General features: G+C 43.5%; 1 protein-coding gene across 5 annotated transcripts in view; it reads right to left on the bottom strand.

Moving 5' to 3' along the window:
• Window positions 1-293: 293 nt before the first annotated feature.
• The window catches only part of LOC121036276 (protein ADP-ribosylarginine hydrolase), a 46,007-nt gene continuing 25,608 nt past the window's right edge, over window positions 294-20,692 (bottom strand). For 3 of the 5 annotated variants that reach the window (XM_040484584.1, XM_040484583.1, XM_040484586.1), the window contains exons 11-15: window positions 18,330-18,497; window positions 16,897-16,986; window positions 13,159-13,267; window positions 9,446-9,610; window positions 294-910 (exon numbers count right to left, since the gene is read on the bottom strand). In XM_040484584.1, coding sequence (XP_040340518.1) covers window positions 736-910; window positions 9,446-9,610; window positions 13,159-13,267; window positions 16,897-16,986; window positions 18,330-18,497 — 707 coding nt within the window. In that variant the 3' untranslated portion in view covers window positions 294-735. Of the gene's footprint in view, window positions 911-8,420; window positions 8,852-9,445; window positions 9,611-13,154; window positions 13,268-16,896; window positions 16,987-18,329; window positions 18,498-20,692 lie in introns of those variants that run through there. The other 2 variants (XM_040484585.1, XM_040484587.1) reach the window with 2 other exon arrangements.

The following is a 20,692-nucleotide window of genomic DNA, read 5'->3' as shown; positions in this document are numbered from 1 at the left end:
CTGTTCCTCTCTGAAGTGTGGGAGATGAAAATGTGGGTCACTCCTAATTTCTCCAATGTGATTTCTTCTCTTTTCCCTGAATTTTGTTTCTTGTAATCTGATTCCTCGTCATTCACCACATGTCTTCTATTTCTCTTGTCTTTTGCAACCTCCAGTAGCTCTCAAATTATTTTAATACCTGTCATTTATTCATCACAAACATAAATACACATATTTTTAAAACCCTCCTATTTACACTGTAATACTTCATCTGACCTAGTAAAATCTACTTTAATGCAACATGGCCAGACACCTTGCCATTGCTGGCAAATTTTTATTAAATTAAGTTTAAAAAACAAGGATATGGGGATAACATAAGTAGACATTGGGTTAGGATGCCTTATGAACATAGTGTAGGGTTAAGAAAACAGAGCTCTGGAGTTGACCACTTGGATTCGAATTTTAGCACTGCCACATTCATGGTCTAGTTACATAACTGCTCTGTACCTCAGCTTGCTCATATGTAAAATGGCAATAACAAAAGAAGAACCTATCTCATGTTGCTGTGAGAATTTAATGAAACATAAAACCATGCCTGTCACACAGTAAGCATTCAATACATTGTAGTTATTATTAAGAGGATTGCCATCAGAATAGTGCCTGGACATAGCAGGCTTACACTAAAGGTTTGCTGAATGAGTGAATGAATGAATGAATGAGTGAACATTCTGGTTTTGTGATAGCTTGTCTTTAGTTTTACCATTTCCCCGTGCTCTCCATAGAAGAAGTATAGCAAAGGGCAGCTTCTGAAGTGAACCATGGGTTGAGAGTGAAAAAGGAACGATCTTGACTTTGGGGTGGACTGAGTTTCAAGTCCAAACCAGGAGGGCTGGGTGAGCACTTGGAGTTGTGAAGTTGCAGGGGCTGGTAACTGCAGGAGAGAAGGGGCATTTTCACTTGAGTCAGTCTGACCCCAAGAAGAGGGGTGTTCACATATTGGGCTCTCCTTCCCTGGATATTTGCCTAGATCTCTTTCCACTTCTCCACCCTCCAGTTCTGTCCAAACTAAGAATCTGTCTATACTGGTATGGGCCTGGGTAAATGTTAAAGACCCAGAGCTTCAGGGTAGCAGCAGGAATTTACTTCCAGATAAACACTGCCCCTTGATAGTCTTCAAAAGCTATTAAAGCTCACATTTGCATTTATTGAAGAGTCACTTAGAGTTATTAAAACCCAATAGAAGTGCAGTCTGGTTTGGAAGTGCAGTAAAAATGGGAGAGTGGCTGTGTTTTTTCTCCGGTGGCGGTTTGACTTCAGGCAATTCCCTTAATCTTTCTGGGCTCTTCTTTCTTCCTCTGACACTCTGTGGCTTGATGACTAATAAACAAGGGTTGCTTAAGGAACCCAACAATAATAATGATAATAGATCAACCTCAGAGGATCTAAGAATTTCTTTTGGAAAAGAATAAGAGAAATCAAGGAAGAAAGATAAGGATTGAGGCATAGAAGTTCCTGAATTCTAGGTTAAGAAGTTAAGAAGCTCTTATTCTAAGGCCTTTGGGAAAATCCAGTGAAAAATTGGCAGCAGGAGAATGATAAGTTTAAAGACTTTGTAGGAGTTATCTGGCACAGGTAAATAGAGGGACTAGAGGGGAAAGAATCTGGAGGAAGATACCAGTTCAGAGACTGGTGCCAAATCCAACGCCTTACCCCACGTCTGAGAAAACAGAAAGGAACGGACAGATACCAGACACATTTTGAAGAAATTGAGAGACATAGTGTCTAAGTGTAAATCAGGTATTGGGAGGGAGGAAGAGGGGGTAATTACTTTTTTCTTTTTGAGCATTATAATGTCTTGAGCCAAAGATAACTCAGGCTTCAAGCCTGATGTTGCATGCCAGTGTGGTGGCTATTGTCATTGAGGAGAGAGAAACAACTTTGGGGGAGATGTTGATTTTATTTTGGATAGTTTGAATTTGGGCTATTGTCAGGACACTGAATGGCCCCCATAAAGCAAATAGTTAATGTTTCATAAGTGAGTGAATACTGAAGATAGGGAGGATTTTAGGGCCTGGGACATAGAAGAACTCAGGCACAGGGATGGCCACATCACCTCCAGGCTCCTCTCTTAGGAGAAGAAGCCAACCTCCTCTGGGGTAAATGTGGGCTGTGATGGTCACCCCAAGGTCTGAGCATGTCGAAGAGTGAGGTCAGAGGTGTGTTTAAGGCTGGGGGGCAGCAGTGTATGTCTCTCTGAGAAGGTCACTCAGGACCACTGAACAAGGAGATCAAGGGCTGGGTGAGATTTTAGCAATATGAGAAGATTTATGTTTCAGTATGATTCCTTTATACACCCACAGCTTCCTCCTGGAGATATTTTTTTTTAAAGACTTTATTTTTAAGTAATCTTTATACCCAAAGTGGGTCTTGAACTTACAACCTCAAGATCAAGAGTCATATCCTCTACCAATTGAGCCAGCCAAGAGCCCTGCATGGATACTGACTGAAATGACATACTGAAGGCCAGTCTTCCTGGAAGAGATAGAACTGGAAGTTCTATCTGAATGGCTGGTAGAGCCTGAAGGGGATGGTGAGGGCAGCAGGCGCAAAGGCTTGGAAGTGACATAGTCCACAGTATGCTTTAGGGGGATACTGGCTTCAGCACAAGGGGGACACGGCAGGTAACTTCAGTTAGGCAGAGTGGGGCCAGACTGAGGATGTTGCAAGTGCTAAAATCCAACTTGAGGAGGCCAGCCCGTATCACACAGTGGACAGAGCCCAGGTTCTAGAGGCACATGGCTTAGTGTGAATCCTGATTTCACCCATTGCCAGCTGTATGACCATGGACAAGTTGCTTAATTCCCTCTCCCTCCATGTTCTCTGATATAATGAGGTAGTACATGGAACTGCTGGGAGGATTAATAAGAGAATTTATATAAAGGGATTAGAACACTACCTGACACGTATTAAATGCTCAGGAAGTTTTAGTTTTTCACTTTGTCTTTCATAACTTTCTGTATTGACTGAAATTTTTTTAAAGAGTTGAGTTTTATAGTCATAAATAAATAAGAGTTTAATTTTTTTTAGAGGTCTTTATAGCTCATCCCTTCTAATGATTTCACTGCTCAGAGATTATGGTGTCTGAATGAATGCCATTTTTCAAAAGTAATGAAATCTCAGGCCCCTAAAGTTCTGAAGGAAAATGTCATTCCACTTTCACACATGGGTATGGATTGGCCAACTTGGAGCCAGTTGAACACCACATGGTAACTCCAGAGGAGAAATTTGGGGGTTTGAGTAACTTATCTTAGGAAGACAAATGCTTGAATAAGTAATTGCAAGAAACCAGTTTCTTTGAACCACTGTCAGAGCATATGTGAACTGGTATGCCATGTTTAGAAAGTAATCCAGCATTAGTAATCTTTTGATATATCTGTTGACCTAGCAATTCTTACTGCAAAAATTTATCATACAGAAATGCAGGAGTCACAATATGAGATAGATGCACACAAATATTTATTGCAGCATCATTTGTAGTTGAAACAACCTCAGTCCATCACAAAGAAAAAAGCTGACAAAATTTTGGCATATCCAGACTGTGGAACATTACACATCCAGTGAGTAGATTAGACCTGTGTCTAATTGGAGGGATAGTCATGACATATTGTTAAGTGACTACAAAAATTGCAGAGTGATAGGTGTACTATGATTTCATTTTTGTTAAAAAAACAACTTTGTGTGTATATATTTGTATTTACACGGAGAAATGGGTAGAAGGACATACATACGGCTATTAACATGGATTACCTCAGGGCCATGGTAGTCTATATATCTACAGTTTGACTTGTTAAAATGAACATTTATTGATTCTGTAGTTTGAAAAATATATATATAATAATGTATGGGAGGTTTTTTGTTTGGTTTGGTTTGGAAATTAATCTGAAGACCAAGATTGAGAAGCGATCACCCAACTGCTTTAAGTGAATTCTGGTACCCAGACCCTGAGTTACAATCTTGCTTTAGAAATACCTTGCAGGGTAACTGAGGTCTTTGGTGATCACTGAATAATCCCAAAGAAAAGAAGTTAGAAGATGGTAGATACATTTGCCCCAGTAGCCAAAAAGAAGTAAAGCAGAAATTCCTGAAAGTAGAGACTAGGAAGTTTGGTGTGTTCTCAGCAAAGTCCAGGGACAAATCACTAAAAACATTGCTTGTATATATTTACGAAATTAAGTAGAAATTATCAGGAGCTCTTGGGAATGAAGTCATGCTAAAACGCAATCATATTATCTCTCTTTTCTCTCTCTCAGATCAGGGGATCATTATAAAGTATTGAAACTTTTCTCATAATATATAAGTAGTCAAGATAAACATGAATTAGAAATCTATGCAAATGTTCAGACCCAGAGTATTGATTAATCTTAAGGGAGCTTCTAGAAGTAGGGCTTTGTCCTTCACTTTCTCCTCTCAAGTTCTTGGATACAGATATAAAAAGAAATCTATTTAAAAATGACATACACATTGGGACACCTGGGTGGCTCAGTTGGTTAAGCATCCGACTTCAGCTCAGGTCATGATCTCATGGTTTGTGGGTTTGAGCCCCACATCGGGCTCCATGCTGACAGCTCAGAGCCTGGAGCCTGCTTCGGATTCTGTGTCTCCCTTTCTCTCTTCTCTTTCCCATACTCATGCTCTGTCTCTCTCTCTCTCAAAAATAAATAAACATTAAAAAAAATAAAAATAAAAGTGACATATATATGTGTGTATATATATATATATAGATATATAATAAATATATAAAAATTACATAAAGCTTGGAGGGAAAGCTAAATGTTCCTAAGGATAAAATCGGGATATAAGTAATTCCTGACAAGTTGAAAGATTACAACACTAACATGTAAAGGAATTGGGTTATATGGAAAGTTCATTCAGGTTAAAAAAATCAATTCCACGAGAAAGAAAGAAAGCAGAATCAGTAAGAATAATAGACTCTAAAAATTGAAGAGTTGAGGGGCGCCTGGGTGGCTCAGTCAGTTAAGCATCTGACTTTGGCTCAGGTCATGATCTCACGGTTTGTGAATTCGATCCCCACATCGGGCTCTCTGCTGTCAGCATGAAGCCTGGAGCCTGCTTTGGATCTTCTGTTCCCCTCTCTCTCTGCCCTTTCCCCATTGGTTCTCTCTCTCTCTCTCTCTCTCTCTCTCTCAGAATAAATAAATAAACTTAAAAAAAGTTGAAGAGTTGCAGTTGAACCCTAAAGTGACTCTTGGGCTGAATTAATGGAGGATTATAATGAGGAACATGTAAAACTGTATACTTGGTGTGTTCTGTGGGAGGAAGATTGAAAACATTGAGCCCAGTCCTGGGATTATGGCACAAACTGAACATATTCAGGGTATCACGACCAGAGGGAGGAAGGGTCTGGAAACCATGTTTGCAGTGCCACTTAAGGGAAGGGGTGTACTATCAAAGGGAATTACTTCTGTAATTGTCTCTGCTCATGGAAAGATCTCAAAAGAGGTCGTGAGCAGCAGGGGGTGTGGAAGGGAGACGATGCTCTTGCCTTGCCATCAGGCAGATTTTCTTGTTACCTCTCTCTTTTTTCAAATCTCACACATGTCCCACCTACTTAAAGCCAGGTTTCCCAAAGTGTGGGCCACTGGGCAGGATGGTTTAAGGTAGCACATAGACCCAGCATTAAATAACATTAAGTCTCCTGGTGAGATTGCTGTTTATGTTTTCATTTTTTTTCAAGTCACTGATTACATAAAGAAGAAAGTCTCTGGTGTTAATAAGGTTTTGTCATCTCATATTTACTAATCTTCCCTTTTTAATAAGGAAAGGACAGGCCTGAAGTGGAGAGCCTTCAGCAAGCCACAACATCTAGTTGGACTTTTAAACATTATTATGTTATCATTGTATTAATTTACAAGAAGGAAAACTGGCTTTTCTTTTTTCTTTTTTTAAGTTTTTTTCTTTTTTCTTTTTTCTCTATTTTGAGAGAGACAGAGACAGCACGAGTAGGGGAGTCAGGGAGAGAGAGGGAGAGAGAGGATCCCAAGCAGGCTGTGTACCATCAACATGGAGCCCAATACGGGGCTCAAACCCACAAAGCCATTAGATCATGACCTGAGCCAAAACCAAGAGTCAGAAGCTCAACCAACTGAGCCACCCAGGTGCCCCTGGAAAACTGGATTTTCATTTAGGGTAATGATCTAAAATTTCTGATGGGGAGGAAAATGAAATGTGAGAGAGTCTAATCGTGCTTTAAAGTAAGAAGCTATTAGCAAAGAAGCACAGGGGTGTACTCAAAGGCAAAACTGGAAGCATGAGGACAGGGAAAAACAGGTCAGTGAAACACCAATCAGCATCACGTAACATCATTTTGATCATAGAAGCATAATTTACACACGCTTGGAAGCGATAAGCAGTGGGGAAAACCAAGGAAGAACTATGTGCTGAGCAGTGTCTCCCAGGATGGCAAATGTGTGACAAGGACATTAAGGTCAAGGAACAGTAGGCACAGCCCTAATATAGCTCCTGGGTAACACTGTCTCTAGCCAGGTCCTTGCCTGGAACCTGGGTGGAGTAAGGGAGGGAGTAAAGGAAAGAGGGGGTTTGGGTTTTGAAAAATAAAAATGAACCCCAAGCCTGCCCAATACTGGGGGGAGTTTCTGCACGCATGTTACGCTCCCACTGACTGTGGGGGGCAGTGCAGAAAGTAAAGACCTACGTTAGTATTCACAATGCATCACCTGTCCTTTCATTGCATTTCTACAGCCTAGACAAAGGCCCAAACCCTGACTTCTGGTCAGCTGGGTGACTTGGCCCAGACGGACCAATTGCAGGCTACTGCTTATATCATCTTCCTGCCTTTACTGTGGACAGTGAACCAGCAAGTCAGCAGTTTCTTTCAAAGCACATTTATTTGAACAGATCTTTGTACACACGTGTTCAGAGCATCATTATTCAAACAGCCAAAAGGTGGAGTAACACAAGTGTCCGTGGATGGCTGAAGTGGTAAACAAAATGTGACATACGTATACCATGGAATACTATTCATCCTTACGAAGAAAGGAAATTCTGACACATGCTATTACATGGGGGACTTTGAAAATGTCATGCGAAGTGAAATATGCCAGATACAAAAGGACACATATTGCGTGATTGTATGAGGTATTCTAGAAGAGTAGAAATCATAGTGACAGAAAGTAGAATAGTGGTTACCAGGGGCGGGGGCCGGGGGGCGATGGGGAATTGCTTAATGGGTTCAAAGCTTCGATTGGGGAAGATGAAAAAGTTCTGGAGATGGAAAGAGGTAATGGCTGTACAACACTATGAATGTACTTAATACTACTGGATCGTACACTTAAAAATGACTTAAAGGATTTTTTAAAGAAGCTAAAATGAGGGGCGCCTGGGTGGCTCAGTTGGTTGAGTGTCTGACTTTGGCTCAGGTCATGATCTTGTGGTTCGTGAGTTCAAGCCCCTCATTGGGCTCTGTGCTGACAGCTCGGAGCCTAGAGTCTGCTTTGGATTCTTTGTCTCCCTCTCTCTCTGCCCCTCCCCCACCTGTGCTCAATCTCTCTCTCAAAAATAAACAAACATTTAAAAAAAAGTGGTAAAACGATTAAGTTGGAAGATTCCAGGGAGTACCTGCTTGTGGAGAAAGTGTGATGGTGTGTGCCATATCTCTCTGGGGTTCCTCACCCACACCCCAGGCATTCTCCACCCTTCTCTGTCCTGCTTTATGCCCTGGGTCACATCAACATGCTTCTTGCCTTCTGGCTTCTGCTTGGAGTCATTCATTGGGGAGCACTAGCAGGAGATGAGGGCAGAAAGAAGAGTGAGATTGGAGAATCTATTTCCTCAGTTCCCTCCCTACAGGATTGCTGTCCGGGTGACCATGTCCCTTGACTGAAGGTCTGGCGGCCCCTGTCAGTCTTGGGATTCCAGTGCTCTCTCTTCTTGCCTCTTCAGACCTAGGGCAGGATGAGCTAACTCAGCCCCTAGCCCGAGGGAACAGCACCATCCCTTCTGGTTTTCCCACTTCCTACTAAGACCTTTGTAAATAGTCCTTTTATTAAATTCTCCTCAAATTACCCTGTTAGAGCAAATCATTTGTTTCTTGCTGGACTATGGCTGTATACAAGGTAACTTACAACAAAGTTCGGGAAACACTGACCCAAAGAAAATTCATCTATATTCCCCAAAGATCTCTCTGATTCCCTAAACCTTCCAGATATCAAGAGAAGGCAATGGTAAGGAATGGTGAATGGTGCTATCTTTTTCCCAGCCCTCCATCCCCTCTCCTGTTCCAAGCACTTCTTCTCAATTGCTATTTTAATACAGAGAATTCAGCGCCTATTGTTTTCTCCATCCTATAGAAAGTCACATTTCTATACATCACAGAATTCCATTCCAATAAAACAATGAAATCATTCAGATATTCCATGGTGTTTTATTATTTTTAAAAAAAAAAAAACATTGTTCCTGTGAATGTTTCCATTGAATCCTAGGCACAGATGTTCAAGGATATGGGGCAATTGCAGTTAATATGCAGTTAAGTAGGAATAGAAAAGCTGAAGCGGTATTTTTGTAAGGCTGTTCAAATTGGTAACAGAGACAAAGCTCTGATAGAATGAGTTATCTCTCCCCTCTAAGGTGGCTATTATGGGGAAAATAACCACGAGTTTGCCTTCTTTCTAGTAGTAATGGCCTAGAGTAAGTTGAACATAGCTCCCCGACCTCTGAAATCCAGGGAGATGCATCCTGCCCAGGCTTATACTATACACACTTTAGTTTCAGGTCATGAGAAACGGTCACACTCGCTTGTAAGTTCACTGGCTCAGGTAAGCAGACAGTCTGTTTGCTGCAAAAGAAGAGCAACAAGAAGGTTTGTGCTCAGGGCAGGTCCCCGATTGCTCAGGAAAGAGGGCTAGGAGTTGTGTGCTCTTGTGTTACCATGATGTCAGATGAAAGAAGCCTATAGCTGTCTATTATAGGAGTCTACTACTCCTCCAAGTGCCCAGGGGTGGTAAGACTAATATAAATTTGTGCTAGAGGCACAGGTGGATCCACAGCTGTGAATGTGACCAGTGGAGACTAAGGAGGAGGAACTATGCAATGAGAAGTCTTTGTTTCAATAAATCGTATGTAGAAACTGAATAAGACATATATAAAATAGATTTTATATGTATATATAAAATTATTCAGCTGTATATCAGATAAAATGAAGTTTCTTATATTGAAGTAGGAATGGGAAATTGAAGCCTACCCTCTTTGGCTTTTGAACACCTCCAACCCAAGATGGCCCCATAGGAAATTCAAGAAAACCCTAAGTCTTTGTCATTTCTGTTGAAGAAGCTAATCTCTGTGATGAGACTATACCTCAACAAATGTCACATCTCAGGTCAGGATTGGTCCTTGTGGGTATGTATGGGGCAGGTGTGGATTCTGGGCTTACTTGTCATTGACTGGCAAAGGAGCAGTGCAGAACTTTCCAGCAATGGTAGTCCGGTCTTTTTTCCAAACTAGGTTGGAAGAATGAAACTTGAATTTCACTTGGTTTATCTGGCACTGTGCGTTGGTGTGAGCTATGATTCCTCTCCCCTGGAGTTGCTGTCTAGGTCTGCAAGGGAAAGGGAAATTAAGTTATTGAAGCACTTTTGGCCTTTGCTTCCCCTTGGCTCCTATGGGGTTCCGCTGGTAGCATTGGTTAGCTTTCATGCACAAAAGAACTCCTTGAAGGTGGGGACCGCGATCCTTTGTATCACACTAACCAGTCCCTTTGCACATATACTCACAGCTTTGAACATGGCTCAGAAAATAGTTGTTGATTTTTAAAAATATTTTTTAATGTTCATTTATTCATTTTGAGAGAGAGAAAGAGAGAGAGAGCATGAGCTGGGGAGGGGCAGAGAGAGGGAGAGAGAGAATTCCAAGCAGGTTCCACACTGTCTGTGCAGAGCCTAACTCAGGGCTTGAACTCATGAACCATGAGAGCATGACCTGAGCTGAAATCAAGAGCCAGAGGCTTAACCAACTGAGCCACCCAAACGCCCCTAGTTTTTTTTTTTTTTCTTTTGAGGAAGATTCTGTACAACTTTAAAAGCTGTTCCTTTTTTTTTTTTTTTTTTAATTTTAGAAGTGTTTTGAAATACTTCAGAGGAAAAAAAATAAGGTTTTTCCCTTTAAGAAGCTGCATGAATGGAGGAGCTTGCAAACTAACAGGGTATGAAGGACGCTATGAGTAAGTGGCCGAAAGACCTGGTTTGGGTAAATTTTCTAATTAGAAGGAAACCTTGGGATTTCACAAAGCTATAGAAAGTAGACTCACACACAAAGCTATAGAAAGTAGACTCACACATAAACTCCCCCCAGCCCCGCCTTTTTCAATTTCTATTCTGCAAGAGAGAAAAAAACCAACAAACAAGGAACTGAAGATAACCATGTTCTGATAGTCTTCTTCAAAAGAGTAATGCAAATTGTTTTGGGGAGAAGAAGAATCTGTAGATACCTATTCCAATCACTCAGGGAGGATTTAAAAGTGTAGTGGTTGAGGGGCGCCTGGGTGGCTCAGTCAGTTAAGAGTCCGGCTTCAGCTCAGCTCATGATCTCATGCTCTGTGAGTTCGAGTCCCACATCGGGCTCTATGCTAACAGCTCAGAATCTGGAGCCTGCCTTGGATTCTGTGTCTCCTTCTCTCTCTGTCCCTTCCCCACTCGTGCTGTGTCTCTATCTCTCAAAAATAAGTAAACATTAAAAAAAAAAGTGTAGTGGTTAAGGCTATGCCCAGAGATTCTGCTGCAATTGGCCTGGGGCAGGGTTTGGAGGTCAGTGGTGTTTAATGCTTTCCAGGTGATTCTAATGAGTGGCCACTTATGTGTCATTGTCAGGACTCTTGCCAATGTTGGCTCATTTACCCATGCAACCAAGAGGCAATGAAAACACCTTGTGGAAATAATGTGACCTTGAACTGATGTAGTGAAAATTATTCAGCTATAATCTGCAAGACTAACATGGGCACCTGAAAATCTGTGTTGGGGTCCTGATTGCCTGTGGGACTTCTCTCTGGCCTGTGTGAGCTGGAGCCCTGTCTGTGTGAGCTGGAGCCCTGGCTGGTGGCAGGGTGTTTGGGAATCCAGAAATGTGCTCCTCTCAGTGGAAACTTGTCTTCCCTGGTAGTGCAATTAACCTCCAATACTGCAGCCTGAGAAATACTTCCAAACTCCAATCTGATCCGGTCACTCTCCTGCTTCAAATTCCCAGTGGCTCCCCAAACTGCTCTCAGGATAAAAATAAAAATCCCTAACCTGTCCTTCAATGCCTGGCACAGTCTGGCCCTCAGCTGCAACCCCTGCTCTTTCCTTCTCCAATGCCTCACCCCCTGCTCTCCACTCCCTGTGCCATATTCTCACTAACCCCTGGCCTGGGTAACTCCTGTGAATCACTACTCAAATGTCAATTCAAACACTCCTCAAACATCACCTTCTCACACTTGGTCAGGCTCTGTCTCAGTTGTCCTCATGGCACCTGCCACTGTGGACAATTGTACATTTCTGTGCACACACACTGGTCATTTCCGTGTTTGTGCTTCATGCATTCCCCTGCCAACCACACTTCTCAGGCTCCCCTGCCAGCAGGTTCCAGTGAGGTCTAACCTGCAGGAGGCACGCACAGTGGGGAGACAGCTTTGGACTGTGATTCCAGAGGGGATATATTTCCTGCTTGCTTCCAGATCCTGCTGGTATTCTACAAACACCTCCGGGCTTTCTTCCTCCAACCCCATAGGCGGAGTGGCCTCTGTTGCTGATCTCTGCAGTGCCTCATGCTCCTTTTGGGTTTCCAGCCCTCCCAACACATTTGTAATTAGTTCCCTGGGTTGAAGTCCCTCTGTTGGACTCCCAGCTTGGACTCTGGTTTCTGGACTGTACCCTGACCAAGACAGTTACTTCTCTGATTAGACTGGCTCCTGCTGGCTTGGGAGTAACTAACCAATTGCTTTTTTTTGTTTTGTTTTTAATGTTTATTTATTTATTTTGAGAGAGAGAGCATGCATGCAAGCATGAGCAGGGGAGGGAGAGAGAGAGACAGAGAGAGAGGGAGATGGAAAGAATCCCAAGCAGGCTCCGCTTTGTCAGCGTAGAGCCCAATGCAAGGCTCAACCCCATGAACCAGTGAAATCATGACCTGAGCCAAAATCAAGACCCGGAAGCTTAACCAACTGAGCCACCCAGGCACCCCTAACCAATTGCTTTTTAAAGAAACATGCAACATAGGGGCGCCTGGGTGGCGCAGTCGGTTAAGCGTCCGACTTCAGCCAGGTCACGATCTCGCCGTCTGTGAGTTCGAGCCCCGCGTCGGGCTCTGGGCTGATGGCTCAGAGCCTGGAGCCGGTTTCCGATTCTGTGTCTCCCTCTCTCTCTGCCCCTCCCCCGTTCATGCTCTGTCTCTCTCTGTCCCAAAAATAAATAAATGTTGAAAAAAAAAAATTAAAAAAAAAAAAAAAAAAAAAAAAAGAAACATGCACCACTGCTGCTGAGTTCCTGTCCCCTGCCAGGCCTGAGCCTTCCTGTAGGTGAAGTTCTCTGTCTTCCCACCTCAAGTGTGGTCCTGCCAGCTGCTACGCCCAGATGTGACCTTATAAGGGAAGGAAATGCTCAGCCCAGTTTCAGAGATTGGCACCACCTGGCATCAAGCCCTGCTGGCCTCACCTTGTACTCATTTGCTAACTGACCCTCTGCCTGTGATTCAGTTCTACTAACTCACCTAGTACCGCCCCTACTTTCCAAGAGTAGATGCTTTGCAGTCTCTGGCCAGCCCTCCCTGGGCTAGTGGCTGAGGTCCTCCTACTTGCTGACATCCCTGACGTGGCCTTCCTGGAGTCCTGACTACTGTTTCCTATCAGGGACCCAATTACTTTGTTCTCACCACTTTTTGAGACATCCCATGACTGCTGTCTGCCTGCTTCAGCTGCTGTTGTCTGAATACACTATCCTTGGACCCAGTACTGATCCTGAACCTGGGACAGTTGCCCACCATGTGTCTGTGGGGTGCATCTGTAGTAGGTGCTGCCCTCACCCCCACCTCCAGCCCAGCGGGCTCGGGTCACCCATCAGTGATCGCACAGGGCCTGTTGTGGGAGATGTGTGCATGTAACGCGGGACACTTACGTACATGGTGATCTCGACCGAGGAAGTAACATTGCTGCTAAGGAAGGTGATGGAGATACAGGTATCCTTCTTTCTTGGCTCCTGCAAGTAAAACTCCACGAGGCTGTGATGCACTGGGAAACCAAAGCAGAGCAGATGCCTGGGCCAGAGGTCAGTGGGTGCAACATGCAAAAAGCCCCGGAGAGCAGCAGTGCAGGGATCTGAGATCTACCTCTTAACAGCTGTGTGACTAGCAGCAGATTATCTGTCATCCCAGATCCTTAGCTTCCTCATTGTAAATTGGGGATAATAAAAATGGGTCTGAATGAGAGTTAAATGAGTTAATACAAAAGTCCTTAGACAGTGTCTGTGCCTAGGAAGCATTCAATACATGTTAGTTTTTATTATTACCTATAATGCTAGAATGTCCCACTCCTCCCTGCTTGATGACATTATCTCGGTGGTGTGATTTTAAAAGAACTGAAAAGGATCTTTCTTATACTAAATAATTAACTCCTAAAATAACCCTCCATATGCACAGTGTCAGGGAGCCCACTTGTGTGTAGGAGATGACTATTTCCCTCTCTGTGGCAGCTGGGTGCCTGTATGGCATCTCCACCCTCCCAGGCAGCATCGATCCTGGGGCTCTCAAACTTGCGTCATTGACAAAAACCAGATGAGGAGCCTGGCTCATGGTGATGCCCCTGCTGTCTCTCTGGCAAGAGAAGTTAAGAATTAAAGCTTCCCTAACCTCCTATCCTTTCCTTATTAAGGGGGAGACCCATCTGGTGGCATTTTGCAGTATCTTTAGTCTTGGGGCATTTCCACAGACTTCTTTGGTGATCGGGACATAGCTGGACAGGCAATTCTTCACTTCTGCCCTACTTGTACTTTTTCATTTGTCATGTTTTAAAGGCAAATATTGGGGGGACATCAAGTGGATTTTGGTAGACTCACCACTAAGCTGGAGGAGTGCTATGATCCATCTGGGCTAATGGAGTTGGTAACAAGACTCACTGACAGGTGCTAAGATGCCAAGAACCCACATGGAAGAAAAGAGAGCACCGTATGCTTCCTCTCGACAGAGGAACACATCCAATGCCATGCCCCTTCTGTCTCTTTCTCAGTTGTTTGCTAGAGGATGCAGACTGTTAAGATAATGGGCAAGAGCTAAATTGTAGTGGGTAACTGAAATCTGGAAAAAAAGCTAAATTACATAAGCTTTAGGAATTGAATTCTCAGGGCTTACTTTTACATATTATACCACTTCTTCCTTTGCCAGCAGATCTCACCCATTAAGAAAGTTTCCTAAAGTTCTGGTTCTCTCTTTATATTATCTGGAAGCCCCAAGAGGGTCAGGTCTACTAACACTGGATGGGTGGGAATCAGTAGCAGAATCCAATCTCCGGTGCAGGAGTCAGACATGGGAGGCAGCAGACAGAGTCCTGGATGGTTGATCAGGAGATCTGGATCCAAGGCCTGGCCCCGCTGCTTACTCGCTGTTTCCTTTCCCTAAGTCACTGAACCTCTCTGTGTCTTGGCTCCTTCATCTACAACCCTCGATATCACCTCACAGAACATTGGCAAGGATTAAATGAGGTAATGGAGAGAAAGCACTTTGTGTGAAACACTGTTCTATAAAGGGAAAAGTAATACTGTTAGAAAAACTATCTAGAAACAATAGAAACACTATTTGTTTTCAACAATAGTGTTGAAAACAATAGAAAAACTATTTGGAGAAGGTTCTCTGCCCTGCTGGTGCATGTCTGGCAGGGGTCAGGGGTGACCACTGTCCTGTTGAACACTGCTGAGACCCAGGCAGGCCGAGTGGGGCGATGGGCACCCAGTGCGTGGGGCCTGGGAGTGGGTGAGAGCAGGAGCTGCAGGCCGTTGGTACTACCCAAACTACCAAGTGGATGGCCTATCCCTCCAGGTAGAGGAGAGTCCCAGCTTCAGTGCTCAGAACAAAAAGCTCAGAATTGCAAGGCGCAGAGCATGCAGAAAAGCAGGTACTCAGGCTGGCTTATTTCTTTCTGTAGCTCTGTGAGGTTTTTGAACAGACAGGGCCATGCTTCTTGGGGCATGGAGAGGGAGTCTCACAACAAATACGAAACAATCAGAAAAATTATAGGTATGTGAGTCTGCCTCAGCAGGGACTTTGAAATGCCTCTAGCCTCAAGTGTGCCCCAGGCTCCCTGCCATGTGTGTCCCCAGCTGCGCAGACAGGAAGGAGCAGTTCAGGTTGCTGTGAAGCTGTCCCAGAACTGGAAGTAAAACTGGACATCTGGTCCTGGCATCGCTGCCTCCACCACTGGACAAAGCATCCTCCCCCAGGCTGACCTCTGGAGGGGGCGGTGAGGACAGAAGAGGATCCAAGAAATACGGTTGTAAAGAGCAGATTCTCAGAAGCAGAGGCAAAGAAGCCAGTGTGGAGGCAGGTGGTGACATGGAAAGAATATAGATTTTGGAGTCAGAAGACCTGAGCTGAATTCTGCCTTTTCCACACCACTGTGTAGCCTTGGGCACAAGGCTTAATCTCTCAGAACCTCCCCGTCCTCACAGCTAACTAGAGCGGGGTTGTCAAATGAGCAGATATATGTGAGAAGCCCACAGTCGACTCTTATAATCCACTTGTTCCTAAGAGGTAGCCATGAATTCTCTCTAGAATGATAAACACCCGCATCTAGTCTCCCCCAGTTCTCTGAATGATAAAAGGAAGGGAATTATCGCTTATCAAGCTCCAGTCACTGTGCTAGCAACTTCCTGTATACTATTTTATTTTACCCTCACAATTGATTCTTTAAAGTAGATACTGTTGTTGTTCCCATTTTCTACATAAGGATGGAGAGTTCAGCCAGGTTAAGTAACTTGCTTCCAATGACACATCTGGTAGGTGGAGAAGCTGACATTCAAATCCAAGTCTGCATGACCACAATCTGAACTTTGGGCTCCATATCACATGGCAACAGGAGTTCTGGTCCAAGGAAGGAATGGCCATAAAGAAAGATCCCTCCACCAACCAGACACAAGCTGATCAGAATATCAGAGTTAATTTGGATGTACAATTTATCATCCTAACCAGCATACTTTTATCCTATACACACAATAAACCAGACAAGATCCTATGATAACAAGCACTAAAGAAGTATAATCACTCTACTTAAGACGCAAACAGCATAGGAGAAAATGATGCTTCAACCTGTAATATTTCATAGAATTTAAGACACATTTTTCTCTCACATTTAACATCTTTTACTGGTATCTTAGCTTCAGTGAAGCATAGTGGTTAGGAGCAACAGTAAATAGTTGGAGTATGTGTATGTAGGGGAAGTAGAGTAGAGAGCAAGGTTCAACATTCCTTAGAGACCCTGACCTGACAGGGCTGCCAGGGTAGGAGACACATAAGATGGGCATCGAGGAGGGGGTGAAAAAAAGTATGTGGGAAGGATGAAGCCAGAGGGTGCTCCCAAAAACCACATTATAGAGAACCCACACTGAAGCGAGGTGGGGAGGAACTAGGATAAGTATATACACAGCAAGATACCTGATAATCTGCAGTAGAGCATGGGTTGGACTAGCTCTGAAAGTTTAGGGTCTAAGACCAGTAGCTGCTGCCCCTCACCCCTCCTATGACATCTTTGCCCCTGTCCTTCACCTCACGCCTGAGCTCCCATGCCATGCTAGACACAGCCCACGCCAGAGCCCTGGAATCTGCAGAACAGCACAGTAGCATACCTGAGCTACACACAAACCCCCCACTCACCACAGTACGGAGCCATGGAAGTGGTCCGGAGGTACACTTTCACTTCCTTGGGAAGCGGCTGTATCTTAACACCACTTTGTTCCATCAGCCCTGGAAATACAGAGGCAAAGACAAAAAACAAGACCCCTGAGGAGGCCATTTCAGTGTCCCATGGCACGCAACCACATATTGATTAATTCGCACAGCCATTCATTCTACAAACAACTACACTGTATGCTCATTATATGTCATGCCCTAAGGTGGGTCCCAGGATACATACAGTTCAGTCCAGTCAAAGATAAACACGCAAATACACAGGAAGCACATTTTTTAAGATCATCTGGCCCATTCTCAGGAGGTATGTATCAGAAATTTGAAATTAGATCTCCAATTTGTAAAATAATCTATTAGACAGTTGTTTTAATGGCATTTATATCCTTCACAGACAAAGCACGGAAAGCGTTTGACCTGAAGAATAGTGGTTGACAAGTTAAGGAAGGGCATAACAAGCAGGGAGTACAGTTTGGACAAGGGCATACAGGGTGAGGAAACATGAAACATGAACATCCCTGGGGTGTTCAGTGCCAGGGAAAGTGTAGTGAGAGCTGAGGCTGGGGAAAGTGTGAGGTGGCTGGTCCATCACATTTGGGGGAAATTGTGGCATATGCACAATGAGTAGGAAGTAATGTTGATTTGCTTTATTGTGGGAAGCTACATCTACTTTAACATTTTGTCAAGCTGCGGTTCTGAGTAGCAGCTAGGGGTGGGAAGTGGGAGAATGAGGGCGAGAAAGGAACCATTTATACTCCCCCAGAGTTCTTTCTGAAACGCTTCATCTTGGAGAACCCTAGTATGTTCTCAGCAATGACCTGCACAGGGTGAATTGAGGTCAGATCCCTCAGCCTTTCCCCAGCCCCTCTCCCCAGACTAGCCTGGGTCATCCAGCAATGTGCCCAAGCCAGCCAGCAATTAGGCAGTCCTCCAGCTGGCACATGGTCACCACAGCCTCAAACCCCTAAAGGGGGCCATATGTGCCACTCATGGGGATTCCCCACAACACCTTGATTTAGAATCTATCAGGAATTGGAGAATGGCTGGCCTAGCTAGAAAGACCTATGGCAAGCATCTGGTCTGGGAGTGGGGGCAGCAGTTCTGAATTCTACCAATGTTTATAAAGTGTCCTTTGCCTGGACTTGCAGACAAGGGGCTGTGTGTGAAGGGTGTGTGCAGAGCAAGTAGAGTATCAGGCAACAGCATGGGTGGCAAGAGGTGGGATGTGGAAGGCCAAATGATATCCTCCAGGTGGGAACAGGCTGAACATTTCATTGGTGAATTTCCTTACTGTAGTTGGATAGACTTATTGACCACAGAAGAGCAGGACTTAAAGAGGTGACAACTAGCAAGACTTGAACTTTCCCCAAATTGTCAAAGGAAGTCAAAGGGGTGGCATTTACCAATCCTTGGGCAGGAAAGCAGAAAGGGGTTAAAACAATCCAGACATTTTCCAGCAAGAAAGGCCTTGTAGTTGGCACAGGGAAAGGCCATCAATGGACAGGAATTCTCCAGGGCACTGATGTAGAGGTACACGGCCCTCATGTGATCACAGATCAGGTAACTGTAACCTTAACGGTAAAAAACACAACCAAGGTTTTAGTTTAAGACAAATGAAAATCCCTCCATGCTACTTATTATAACTCTATTGAATTTTATATTCCAGCAGGCTACAAATAACATGGGATGTCTCTTGAGCCACATTTTTTAATGTTAATGGACATGGCTACTGCTTTCTTCCTTTTCCTTTTCCAGAGATGCCTAAGCTTAATCTATCAAAAAATTGTTTAATTTGAGACCCATTCTTCCATGATCATCAAACTCTCTTTCAGAAAATGGGAGCTTTCAGACAATTGGTGATCTTTACCCACTTCTCACAATGAATATCTGTCTACACATTTTACTTTCTTCATCAACACCCAACAAAATTTTTTATAACCTCATGATACTCATCCCAGCAATGAGACAATCAAGGGAGTCAGCTCTAGTGTTCTGAGGTCTTCAGAGTCCCCCTTCACCTTGGGACCCCCACTCTGGGACCAGTAACCACATCTGAGCTGTGTGTCAACTCTCTTTTTCCCATGGCTGGCACACTCTCTATGGGCAAGCTCCTTCCAGCTGCAACAGGGAGGTGGGGGATACAAACTAAACCCTTTTCAAATTGTGTTATGAAGAAAAATAAAAAGTGGCCGCTGAAATGTCACAGAAATATTCAAAAGCCATTAAAACCAAACTATCCCATCTGGTAAAAAAAAAAAAAAAGTTGGAAAATCTACAAATTGTGAAAGGAAACATGTTTTTGGATAATCAATGAATTTAGTAAATTAGATTAGGGATCATTCAATAAAATTGTCAAAAGAATCCTTAAAGTGTCAAAAATTTGGTAAGGCAAGAAAAGACTAAAAACATAGTAATCAGAAATCAGGATAAAATTCCTGTAAGAAATGCTGATAGGTTGGCTATGTTCATAAGAAGAATGTGAGAAGATTAAACAACCCTTGGTCCTTAGCTTTTGACAAATTTAATATTATTTAAAATAATGCTAAGAAGAATGAATTCAAAAGAACATTCTAGGGGCGCCTGGGTGGCTCAGTCGGTTAAACGTCTGACTTTGGCTCAGGTCATGATCTCACAGTTTGTGAGTTCGAGCCCCATGTCGGGCTCTGTGCTGACAGCTCAGAGCCTGGAGCCAGCTTTGGATTCTGTGTCTCCTTCTCTCTCTGCCCCTCCCCAACTTGTGCTCTGTCTATGTCTCTCAAAAGATAAATAAATGTAAAAAAAAAATTAAAAAAAAAGAACATTCTAGAAGAATACATTGACCCTTGAACTTAATTATTAATAGCCTATTGTTGACCAGAACAATAACATGAACTAATAACATGAACAGTTGATTAACACATATTTGGTGTAAGTGTAATACTGTATTCTTACAGTAAAGTAAGCTAGAGAAAAGAAAATGTTGAAAAAAATCACAAGGAAGAGAAAACACATTTACAGTACTGTACTGTATCAAAAAATCCATGTATAAGTGGACTCGTACAGTTCAAATTCACATTGTGCAAGCATCAATTGTGTATTTAGAAAAGAAACTGTACATTTTTTTATTAAGTTCATTTATTTTGAGAGGAAGAGAGGGCAAGGGAGGACAGAGAGAGGGAGAGAGAGAATCCCAAGCAGGCTCTGCACTGCCAACGCAGAGCCCGACACAGGGCCTGAACTCACAAACTGTGAGATCGTGACCCAAATCGAAAACAAGAGTCAGATGCTTAACTAACTGAGCCACCTGGGCACCCAAGAAATGTATATTTATTGAATGCACTCAAGATTATCTTAAAAACAATTTTGGGGAACTGTCAAATTTAGTAAGTCATCAGTGAATTGAACCTTCAGCTAGCCAGCTTTGGGCGTGTCGTTCTCCTTCTACCACAACTAAGCTCTGCAGAGGATGCAGCTAGTGTGGACATGCCACAAATCAGGGCCCAGGAAAAATAGGGTATATTGGCTTGAGTGATGATATATCACTGCAGGGCTTAAAAAGTGGGTAGGCCAGGAGAAGTATGGTGTACGCTTTTAATTTCAGGCACTCCTCCCCCGGAATTCCTGGGCTCCAAAGACATCCATTCAATAAGTGCTGGGAAAGGCATTATGGGGCATAACAAAGGACATGAGAAGGAAGACCCCCCTGTGTTCCACGCTGGCTGACTCAACATAAAGGCTACTGGTGAATTCCAGCCTCTGGGGCAGCCAAACCCCAACTCTCTCTGGC

This window comes from Herpailurus yagouaroundi, unplaced genomic scaffold, assembly GCF_014898765.1.
Source record: "Herpailurus yagouaroundi ecotype Mexico unplaced genomic scaffold, PumYag 162, whole genome shotgun sequence".
Lineage (NCBI taxonomy): Eukaryota > Metazoa > Chordata > Mammalia > Carnivora > Felidae > Herpailurus > Herpailurus yagouaroundi.
This window is presented reverse-complemented; position numbering and strand designations above follow the sequence as displayed.